Genomic DNA, 12,642 nt, shown 5'->3' with positions numbered 1-12,642 from the left:
TTTTAAAAATTTTGAGTAATCAGGTGACTGCTCTTCAGTCACAAAAATTTTTAATTAATTCAAAAAAATATTAATTTATTTAATTAAAATTTAATGTCGACTATAAATCTAAAGCTTTTGTAATAAAATAAATAAAATAATATTTTTTTACCGACACACCTAAAAATTGCGCGTAAACTTGTTGCTCACACCCCCAAGTATTCTCTTGGCATGCGCGCGTTAAACAATCGATTGTATGAACAAACCAAATAAAAACCCCAATATAATGTCATTCGGTGTGCAATGTTCTCTTGAGCTTAACGTTTGTGTACCGCACAAAAATACTGTAGTTTAAAAGTAAAACGCAAATTATCAGTTGATTACAAATACTATCAACTAATCACTCAATAATATCCAGTAAGTACACCCCTATTTTTTTTAAATATTTTCCTCAAGCAAATTTGATTTAATTACCATACATATTTTTCAGGCTTGTTTTTAAAAATTTAAAAAATGTTTAAAATACTGTCAGTTAACTTGCGGTCGAGTAAATTTATTTTACTTTTAGTAATAACTATTGCGTCGTTTAAATCAATCCCCGCAACGTCAAATCTTTATAATAATGACCATAGTCACGGGGAATCCTCATTAATAAATAATAATAACGCCGCTTCCGTGCGTCATAATAATTTAAATTTACTTAATAATAAAAATAATAATAATGATATCAATAGAAAACAAAGATCTGTTAATACAAATCTTCATAATTATTATAATCAACAACGAAGTCCATTAGATTATATCGTTAATCCAACAACAAATGAAAATTACGGTAAGAATAATTCATAATTTTATGACAGTAAAGTTAGCAGACATTTGAAATTAAAATAAATTTTTTAAAATTGATAAATAATAAAAAAAATATATTTATAAAAAAATACACATGTAGAAAATTTAATAAACTCTACGTGTAATTTTTCAAAATATTTTTAAAAATATTTTTTTGTTAAAAAAAATCAAAATGTTGTTAAATGTCTGCTAACTTTATTGTCATCATAATTTTTCATTTAGAAAATTTGATGAGTGTGAATGTAGAAGACAGACAAATTTAAAATTATAAATAAATAGAGTAAACAATTTAAAAAACGAAATTTAAAAAAAATGCGCATTTTAAAAATTTAAAAATTAAGAAGTGCATTTTTTATAATTATTTACTTTACTTATTTATAATTTTGAATTTGTCTGATGTCTGCTACACCCACACTTATAAAATTGTGATACTGAAGTTAGCCGACGTCCAATAATTTATGGATTTTCTTAAAAACAGTAAATTCGAAACAATAAGAAATTTCAAAAAATTGCACCTATAGTTTTTTAAATTTTCTATATGTGAATATTTTTGGTTTTTATTTTTTTAAATTTAATTGTTGAAAAAAAATTCGAAAATTGTCGACTGTCTGCTAACTTCAGGATCATGTAAAATTTCACTTATTTTTTTTATAAATCATTTGAAAAAAAAACATTTTTATTATTATTATCTGGGTAAAAATAAATGATCCTGAAGTTAGCAGACATTTAAAAATTTTTGAAGTTTCGTATTTCAACAAATCAATTGCAAAAAAATAAAATAAAAATATACACATGTAGAAAATTTAAAAAACTACAAGTGCAATTTTTTCAAAAATTTTTTTTTTATGTTTTATCGTCTAATAAAAAAATCCAAAAATTATTAGACGTCTGCTAACTTCAGTGTCATTAAAATTTATGGAGTTAGCAGACAATTAGTAATTTTCGGATTTTTTTTCAACAAATCAATTGTAAAAAAAACAAAAACCACAAAAATGCACATGTAGAAAATTTAAAAAACTACAAGTGCAATTTTTTCAAAAATTTTTTTTTTATGTTTTATCGTCTAATAAAAAAATCCAAAAATTATTAGACGTCTGCTAACTTCAGTGTCATTAAAAATAATAATAATAATAATTTTTTATTTATTTTTTTATGTCATTGAAAAAAAAAATAGTAAAATTTTATTTCATACTTTTATTTTATGAGAATGAATGATAGCAGTATAGAAATAAATGCTCAGTCAATATAATAAATAAGGGCGTAACTTAATTAAATTCCAGAGATTCTTGGAGAAATATTTTATCGTTTATGAATGAACGTTCAGTAGATTGATATTGCAAGTATTTAAATTCCCACTACTTTTTATATGGTGCATTTATAAATATGTAAACTATTTATTCAAATATTTACGAGTCTAGTATTTTATAAAAAAAATTAGTACTGTACTGAGTACTTGTATTTCTATGGATTTTATTTCAATGCAGACTTTTTTTAAAATATTTAAATAGTAAATAGAATTTATATACTTCCATATGTTGTAATTTTGTTGGAGTATTGATCACTTGGTAACTTAAAAATTTTATTGATTGTTTTTTTTATTACAAATAATTTTAAATAAAATTTAAATAAATTAAAACCGCGAGTTCTGGATCATATATTTTTTTATCAAATTTTTATCACTCATGATTTTATTGATTTTTTTTTTTTTTTTTCAAAAATTTGTCTTCATATTAAAATATTTTTATGTCTCATACATAAGTTAGGGTGAAAATTATTTTATATATAAAAATTTCTCAACTTTACCTTAAAAAATTTTAAATAAAAACCCGCGAAAAATTTGAATCCACAAAATAATTTTTGGAGGCCAGTAAAAATTATAAAATAAATTGATACTTTTATTATTTTGAAATTAAAATATTTTGGGGTAACTTTAAAAATTATCACCCTAATAAATATGTACTTACATATATTTACATATTGACAATAAATTATCAATTAATTATACAGATAATAAACAGTTACTAAAGATTATAAAAAATATTGATGATTTACGGCGTGTTAATGTCAAGGATAATAAAAATGATATGTTAGCAATGAAACTGTCAAATTATCTTGAAAATACGGGGTATAGTAGTAGTAATAATAACTTACTGTCATTTTTGTTGCTGATGATGACACTAGCTGAACAAAAAAACCAACAGCACGAGCATATTCCATTATATATTGATGATTCTACTGACAACGACAACGATAACGACGATGATGGTGATGATGATGATGATGATAATGATGACAAGGATTACGAACGCTTGGCTGAAATAATAAATAACAACAAATTGAGCAAAGCGTCAATGGAGAAAATTAGAGAGAACCAAGACATGTACTACCGGAAACGCCGGAGTTCACTTGAGAATAATTTTGTTCTTAATAATAAATATAATGCAGTAAAGAGGAATTACCCTGGTGTAGAAAATTTACGCTCTACGATGAATCTCTCGCCGGGTTGGGCCTCACTCCGGAATAAAGTAAATAAAATTTTTTTTTTTATTATTCTGAGAAAAAACTAAAAAAAAAAATTAACTGTTGATGTAAAAAATTAATTCATTGAAAATTTTCAATTAAATTTAATTTTTGACTGAAGATATTGGAAATTTTTAATCAAATTTAATTTTTGACTGAAGATATTGGAAATTTTCAATTAAATTTCATTTTTGACTGAAGATATTGGAAATTTTCAATTAAATTTAATTTTTGACTGAAGATATTGGAAATTTTTAATCAAATTTAATTTTTGACTGAAGATATTGGAAATTTTCAATTAAATTTCATTTTTGACTGAAGATATCGGAAATTTTCAATTAAATTTAATTTTTGACTGAAGATATCGGAAATTTTCAATTAAATTTCATTTTTGACTGAAGATATTGGAAATTTTCAATTAAATTTCATTTTTGACTGAAGATATCGGAAATTTTTAATTAAATTTAATTTTTGACTGAAGATATTGGAAATTTTCAATTAAATTTAATTTTTGACTGAAGATATCGGAAATTTTCAATTAAATTTAATTTTTGACTGAAGATATTGAAACTTTTCAATTAAATTTCATTTTTGACTGAAGATATTGAAAATTTTCAATTAAATTTCATTTTTGACTGAAGATATTAGAAATTTTTAATTAAATTTAATTTTTGACAAGATATTGAAAATTTTCAATTAAATTTCATTTTTGACTGAAGATATTAGAAATTTTTAATTAAATTTAATTTTTGACTAAAGAATTAGCAATTTTATAAAAAAAAAAATTATTTACTAAAAAAAATTGTTATTTCTTCTGTAACAAAAAATTTACTGGTTCAAGAATAGATTTTTTTTATAAAAGTAATTTGTGTAAAAAAATTATTTATTTATTTTACAGAAATCTGGATCGCAAGATGACTTGGATATTTTATTTGGTCTCCATAAAGATGATAAAAATAAAAATTTATCAGACAAAACTAATATGGAGGCTAACAAAAATAATGATAAGAAACCGGTCAAAAATATACTCAATATGAATTCAATAAATCCTACTGTTGAAACTCACAATAATAATAATAATGTCAACCCGACGGTAAAAGCCAAAGCTAAACCTAATGATTTGACTAAAGAGCAAGTTCATATATCAAGCAAACAAAAGAAAAATATTGACTGGTCACAATATTTCGGCATCGACAAAAGAATGAGGAAGCCAACTTGGTCATTTGGTGACAAACCGGGATTCGATCAGAAGGAAGATGATGAATGGCTTCTCCAGCATTACTACCAGACCATGGCGGACTATTTGAATGATCATCCTCATTTGTCTAGTGTAAATAGTAACGACAATGACAATTACGATGTAAATAATTACAAGATGATGAAGCGCAATAATGAAAACAAAATTGACAACATCGTTAAATACTCAAGAGAACCCGCGGGTACGGACCAGATTTACCCGAACGAAGATGAGGATTCGCAAAAAGTTAAAGACAAAATACTGAGCCAACTTGCTGCTGCGTATTCCTTAGAAAAAATGCGCAAGGCTTTGGACGAGTTGAAGCACAACATAAAAATAAACCAGCAGCAGAGCCCGGGAGAGACTTTCGACAGGGAGTACAGCACAAAAGACAGCAGGGACAAGAAAAATTACTATACTAAAGTAAATAATTACGATAATTTTAAGAGCCACCCGTATTTATTCCATGAAAACAAAAAATCTGAGTGTCCTAGCGCTGAGTTGGAGATACTGAAGCAACATTGTATGCCGGTGAACAATTTCATTGGGGGACAGATGCTGTTCTTGCCGTGCATAAGGCACCAGGTGTGCAAGATGTGCAGCGACAATATCAAGGAAGAGAAGAAATGTATAAACTTCTTTGCAATTGAGGCCGCGAGGATTTGCGATAACATTGAGGAAGATGATGACAGCGATGATGTAGTCGCGGCCCGCGAGTCTTGCAAAAAAATCGCAGTTTCCGTCACTCAAATTCAAATCCCTCCGCGAATAGTACAAGAAACAAAGCTCTGTTACAAAATAATAGCACACGGTGATTATAATTCTTGTTTGGATGATTATCATCCCGAACATCACAATTATTTTAATAATAACAATAATAATAATTATTATCCCTACAAAATGTAATGAAGGAGAAAAATTATAAATGTTGAACTTCAACAGCCTAAGAATATATATATATTTATCAGATTAATATAATATGGACCACCGGAAATTAAAATTATTATTATTATATATATGTATGTAAAGTATATATATATGTCCAATGTTTATTGTTATGTATTCTGTAAAACAATAAAAGCTATCCTCAAAAATAAACTGACATGCATATCATTGAGTTGATATAAATTTTTATTTATGTGGAAAAAATTTTTGAAACCATTCGAAGTATAGTTTTAACTCTGAAATGGCGGGGGCGCCATTTTGTCGCTCCAGATTCTCTATGCACAATCGGCATAACATTTCTCTGCCGGAAATATGTCTGTCTCTAAAGTATTTCTACCCAGAACTTTCCTCAAGTTAAACTCTACTATCGAAAATAATCAGTAACTCAGAAAACTCATTAGTTAATATGGAAATGCCGCCATTTTGACCTCTGGCATTTGCACACCTCGATCGCGAAGCGTAGCCAAATATTTACAATTTATTTTTTTGAATTTTCCCGCTGGAAATGAGACCGTCAACTTCATTCCTAGAAAAAGTTGTCATTTATCCTTCAGAATAAAATTTTGTGAGAAAAATTTACTAGACCTAAAATATTTTGAAGTCTATTTTTGGTGTAAACCCCTAATTTTTTAAATATTTTGAAAATTTGAAAAGAAGCGCGTAATTAAATAGAAGAAATTTTGTTAGAACAATGAAATAAAATCCAATATGATCAAAGTTGAGGCTTTTTGAAAATTTCTTACAAGAAGTTTTGGTCATTTCTTCACGCTGGGAAGAAAATGTCACCGTTTGGCACGTGCGTAATTTTACAGACGTGTAGGGATTAAAATTTATCAAGATCAGGAAATAAAAAAAAAGATAAATGAATTTCAAAAATAAAAAATAAAGACAGGTCTTATATTTAGGTGATTATTGAAGAAATCAAATAAGAAATAATTTTCATATGCAAGTATATGATATATTTGACTTATGCATTCATACAATTGTCTTAATAATTAATTAATAACATTTTACCCGGCTTAAAATTAATTAATTTGTCGAATGGTATTCCAATATATAATTAATTTAAAAATTCATCATTTTTTTACAATTACTTTCAGTGTGCGACCAGAAGGAAAAATGATTAATTTTTCTTTTCAATATTCAAATTCAAAATTACTATTAATCATTAATTATAGATGATAATTTATCAATTAGTCATTAATTTAAAAACCATTTCACTCCATTTGATAAATTTAATTTTATTTTATTTACTTAAATTCTATTTACTACTGGATTATTTAAATAAAATATGATCGCATGTACTTTCTTAATTAATCAACATATGATTAGGAATATCAGAAGAGTACATTATCACCAGAGTACTTAATCCTCATTGTTTTTAGAATTTATTTTAAAAATTATTCCCTGGTATATTTTATTATTTTTTTCCCTAGATGCTGATTTAGGTCATTGCTGTATGCCGAAGTGTCAGGCACTGGTCTAAAAATTACTTCGCAAAAGTTAAAAAAAAAAAAAACAAACAAACAATTGTCGTCGATTTATATTTAACTTTTAAAATACACAATTATTTTCGCAATGCTTAAGATTTTTTATAACAGTACTCATTAAAAAATAATAATAATATTGAAGCACTCTGTAATTATTGTCAAAGAAGAGTGCCCCTAATTATTGTCATCTATCGACGACTACAGGAAGTGCTTAATTTAATAATAATAAAATAAATACACTTAGCAGTTAAAACAAAATTAAGTTTAACAAAAGTAACATAGGGTAGAAGTTGCCATTTGGGGCAGCTCCATTTTTGGACATTTTATTATTCATTTTAATTAATGAAAAGTGTGAAATAAAATTTGAATTTTGATGCTGGGATAAAAGTATATTTTCAAGTTTCCAAAAGTGGCCTAAAACGGTACCTCTACCCTGTAAAAAAAAATTATCGAACGTACTTACACGCTTATTTTATACAATTATGCCTCCACATTCCCGATTAATTAATTAATTAACTTATGGTTTTTTATAATAATATAATTTGCAAGATAAGACGTCAAGCCTGTGACTTCTGACTGCGTGTAATTTTTGCAATGACTCATAACTTCTATCAACCTGCAAAAAAACAGAGTTTCAATGTCTGGTTAGCAGAATAGTCTATTAGCTGGTTCAAGTTCCAGTTAATTGAATTTATTTTGGTAATTGGTCTTAAATTGATTGTTCTTATTTTTGTAGGCCAAACATTCCAACTCTGAGCAGGTTTAGTTTAAATCCAGGTAAGTTTGGAAAATATATTGTGTGGCGGGATGAAACAAGATTTGAATTTCTGGGTGGTGGCAGCGCTAGCCTTCGGCTTAAGTTCTCCCGCGTTTAAAATCTATTTGTTTTGTTAACTGTCAGAACAATTACAGCATTACTTTATATTACCGGCATTGAAATTACGAGTTTTAGTGTCCGTTGGCCGATTGGCGGTTAGTTTTAAACCAATAAAATTAAGCGGGTAAAATAATTTCCTTCTTTAGGCAGAAATCGTCATTTGAATTAACAAAATTCTAGTAAATTGAATTCGCATACGTGGTATTGCTCTAAAATTATCTCATTTTGACTTTCCGACATTTAAACTCAAAATTTAAATGCAGGTATTTATAAAAAACGTATTGTTTGGCGGGAAAAACGAGATTTGAATTTCTGGGTGGTGGCAGCGCTAGCCTTCGGCTTAAGTTCTCCCGCGTTTAAAATCTATTTGTTTTGTTAATTTTCAGAACAATTACAGCATTACTTTATATTACCGGCATTGAAATTACGAGTTTTAGTGTCCGTTGGCCGATTGGCGGTTAGTTTTAAACCAATAAAATTAAGCGGGTAAAATAATTTCCTTCTTTAGACAGAAATCGTCATTTTAATTAACAAAATTCCAGTAAATTGAATTCGCATATGTGGTATTGCTCTAAAATTACCTCATTTCGACTTTCCGACATGTAAACTCAAAATTTAAATGCAGGTATTTATAAAAAACGTATTGTTTGGCGGGAAAAACGAGATTTGAAATTTTATGATGGCAGCCGTAGCCTTCGGCTCCAGTAAACCTCTCCCTCGTTAAAAATCGTCTTGTTCCATCCACTGCCACCCAATAGACTACAGTTAATTAATTACTATTTTGCGCAGTACCATTACAAGTTCAATTACCTGTTTATTTAAAATACAATTGTTTTTCTAAATAAAAATTATATTTAAATCTAATTATTACTCTAACTCTATTGTTATTTATTTTCTTTTTAAAATCACGTTGTTGCTACCGCTAAAAATTGGTGTTCCCAACTTCAATGCATTCAATTTAATAACTCGTCTATTTAAATTTAAATTATTTTCTTAAAGCTGCTCTGAGATTTACACATTTATTTTATAAATTTATGATACTCATATTTATTAGATCGACACAGATGCACATTTTTTTTTTTCGTCCCTTCAATTTCCCGGACAATTTTTTCAAGCGAATTAATAATTTATTTATTTATATTTTTAAAATTTAATTACAAATCAAAAATAGAAAAAAAAAAAAGTCACACACGCTTTTACAAATTGCTTGCATAAATTTATATACTTAATTACCGTGTAACATCGTGACAATGTTAATTTAAACTATTATTTTAATTAATTAATTAATTAGTTATAAATATAAATTATTTATCTTATAATAATTTTTTTTTTTTAGGAAATTATTTATTATTTTTATGCAGGCAACTTACACAATAATTATTATCTTATGTATTATTTATCGTGCCAATTGTACACAGTTTTTTTTTGTTATTTTTTTTTTGAGTCATTGGTAATCTAGACTGATTAATTAATTAATCTACTCTATGTGATTTATTATGGATTATTTTTAAACCCATAGACATTCTCTTGATAATTATAATCCAAAAGTACACAGTATTAATATTAATATTAATAATAATAATAACTTTTTGTTGATTTAAAACTCGTCTTTAGTAATCACAGTGCACAAAGGGTCACAATTAATATTTAAAAATAATTTATATGAAAAAAAAATACACTTAAAAATTAAGTTGGCTCTCAATTATTATTTATGAGTGTGAGTGTAGCAGACGAGACATTTTTTGAATTTTGAATAAATAAATAAATGAATGGAATAATGAAATTAAAAAAAAATGCGCGTAAAGATTTTTCATTGATCTAAATGCGCATTTTTTTATTTTCATTTATTTATTCAAAAATTTTTTTAATTCTGTCAGTTACATTCACTCTCATTATTATTGTGATCCAAAAGATAACAGACAATTAAAAATTTTCGGTTTTTTTTTATACCAAATAAATTACAGAAATAAAAAAATTCACGTGTAGAAAATTTAAAAAACTAGAGGTGCAGTTTTGAAAAAAATTTTTTTTTTACGATTTACTGTTTTAATAAAAAATTCAAAAATTATTTGACGTCGGCTGACTTCAGTTTTATCAATAAATGGAAAAAAAAAAATTTCAAAAATTTGCACCTAGTTTTTTAAATCTTCTACATGTGTATTTTTTTAGTTTTTCTTTTTTTTAAAATTAAACTGTGGAAAAAAATTCGAAAATTGTTAATTGTCTGCTAATAAGAATCATTATTATTTTTGTCGATTGTAATAAAATTCAAATTTCGAGTCCATTCCCGGCTAAAAGTTTCACTTAATTATTTACAGTTTTTCTAAATCTATAAGCAATAAGACGAATTTTCTGTACATTATTTTAAATATTTATTTTTTTATCATGCGCATAAATTTTATTTATTTAAATTTCTGTCTTTTTTTATTTTATTTTAAATAAATTTATCGATTGCGGATTTTTATTTTTTGTGGCAATAAATTTTCAGAAAATCAGATTTATTAGAATTAAAATATCGATTTGTTGTTATTTAAATATATAATTGGTTTTTGTTCTTTTTTTATTTTACTTTATACGCGATCTGACAGCTCGAAGGCGCGTGATATTTTGAATTATTTATGAATGAATAACTTTAGTATCAATCATTTATCACTTATACTAGTAAAGTATAATAAAATGTAAGTAGATGAGATGTTTTTATATTTTTTTAGTGTTTTTTGCTCCCGTACTTAAACTAATTAACATTAAAACTATAATAAATATTACATATTATTATATAAATCCATAGAGTTCGCTTAAGTGAGATACTTTCTGTAAATGGCGACTTGATTTAAAAATTATCGATTTCCCGGTATTGTATTTTTGTAAACTGGAATTTTTAATAAATTTATTTTAATACTGAATAAAAAATAATAATAAACAAAATTAATATTTATTATTTTTATGTAATTTTACGAAAGATAAAATAAAATTTATTGCTTCTCTATAATAGGATTGAAAATATATATTTTGTTTAAATTATTGAGCGATTTAATATAAATAAAAATAAAAATAAAACAATTTTAAAAATTCCAGGCAATCAAATCACGCAAATTATAAAGTAATACAAGCGTCTATATAATAAACATGTGCGTCTAATTATTTTATAATCAACTATTTATATATTGACATTATTTGTGGGTAATTTTTGGAAAAAAAACTCATATGATCATATATGAATACCCAGATTGTATCAGATATGCATGGCCGTATATGATTACTCAGGTTTTCAAAATGTATATGGTCGTATATGATGATACATGTATACAGACATGCTCATATATAATCATATATGATCAGATTGAAATTCATATATAACAATGCATGGTCATACACAATGTCAGATCTGATCATATATACTCATGTCTTAAGTTTAAGTTCATATCTGGTACCATGTGATCAGATTCAAATTCATATATGATCATATAGAACTTCACGTATGATCGTGTATACTTGACATAATATATGATCATGCTTGATCAGATTAACTCATGTATAGTCATATATATGACCATATCTGATAATATATGAGATTAGACATAATAATACATGACAATATCTATGATCATGCCTGACCAGGTTAAATTCATGCATGGTCATATATGAATTCATATATGATCATATATCAACATATATGACATTAGACATGATCGAACATGACATAATATATGATCATTTCTGACCAGGTTAAAATTAAGACATAGTCATACATAACTTCATATCTGATCATATGTGAGATTAGACATCATCATACATATACATGGCATAATATATGATCATGCCTGACCAGGTTAAATTCATGCATGGTCATATATGAATTCATATATGATCATATATGACATTAGACATGATCGAACATGACATAATATATGATCATTTCTGACCAGGTTAAAATTAAGACATGGTCGTACATAACTTCATATCTGATCATATGTGAGATTAGACATCATCATACATATACATGGCATAATATATGATCATGCCTAACCAGGTTAAATTCATGCATGGTCATATATGAATTCATATATGATCATATATCAACATATATGACATTAGACATGATCGAACATGACATAATATATGATCATTTCTGACCAGGTTAAAATTAAGACATGGTCGTACATAACTTCATATCTGATCATATGTGAGATTAGACATCATCAAACATATACATGGCATAATATATGATCATGCCTAACCAGGTTAAATTCATGCATGGTCATATATGAATTCATATATGATCATATATCAACATATATGACATTAGACATGATCGAACATGACATAATATATGATCATTTCTGACCAGGTTAAAATTAAGACATGGTCGTACATAACTTCATATCTGATCATATGTGAGATTAGACATCATCAAACATATACATGGCATAATATATGATCATGCCTAACCAGGTTAAATTCATGCATGGTCATATATGAATTCATATATGATCATATATCAACATATATGACATTAGACATAATCGAACATGACATAATATATGATCATTTCTGACCAGGTTAAAATTAAGACATGGTCATACATAACTTCATATCTGATCATATATGAACATATGAGATTATACATCATCACACATGACATAATATATGACCATGTCTGATCAGGTTAAATTCATGCATGGTCATATATGACTTCATATTTAGTCATATATAACACTATATATGACATTAGACATGATCATGGC

General features: G+C 26.2%; 1 protein-coding gene across 1 annotated transcript; it reads left to right on the top strand.

The window, feature by feature from the left end:
- The first annotated feature begins 237 nt into the window (after nucleotides 1-237).
- Nucleotides 238-5,704, top strand: LOC130670771 (putative uncharacterized protein DDB_G0289263). The gene is made up of 4 exons (XM_057474273.1): nucleotides 238-396; nucleotides 470-811; nucleotides 3,010-3,353; nucleotides 4,247-5,704. The coding sequence occupies exons 2-4, from the start codon at nucleotides 493-495 to the stop codon at nucleotides 5,489-5,491; spliced, it is 1,908 nt and encodes a 635-aa protein (XP_057330256.1). The 5' UTR covers nucleotides 238-396; nucleotides 470-492; the 3' UTR covers nucleotides 5,492-5,704.
- Nucleotides 5,705-12,642: the final 6,938 nt, after the last annotated feature.

Source organism: Microplitis mediator, chromosome 7, assembly GCF_029852145.1.
Source record: "Microplitis mediator isolate UGA2020A chromosome 7, iyMicMedi2.1, whole genome shotgun sequence".
NCBI classification, from domain to species: Eukaryota; Metazoa; Arthropoda; class Insecta; order Hymenoptera; family Braconidae; genus Microplitis; species Microplitis mediator.
This window is presented reverse-complemented; position numbering and strand designations above follow the sequence as displayed.

Excerpts from the sequence above, each read along its gene's own strand:
- LOC130670771 (XM_057474273.1), top strand. The coding sequence starts at position 493 with ATGTTTAAAATACTGTCAGTTAACTTGCGGTCGAGTAAATTTATTTTA. Across the intron at positions 812-3,009 it reads AACAACAAATGAAAATTACG|CTGAACAAAAAAACCAACAG; the intron begins GTAAGAATAATT and ends TGATGACACTAG. Across the intron at positions 3,354-4,246 it reads GGGCCTCACTCCGGAATAAA|AAATCTGGATCGCAAGATGA; the intron begins GTAAATAAAATT and ends TTTATTTTACAG.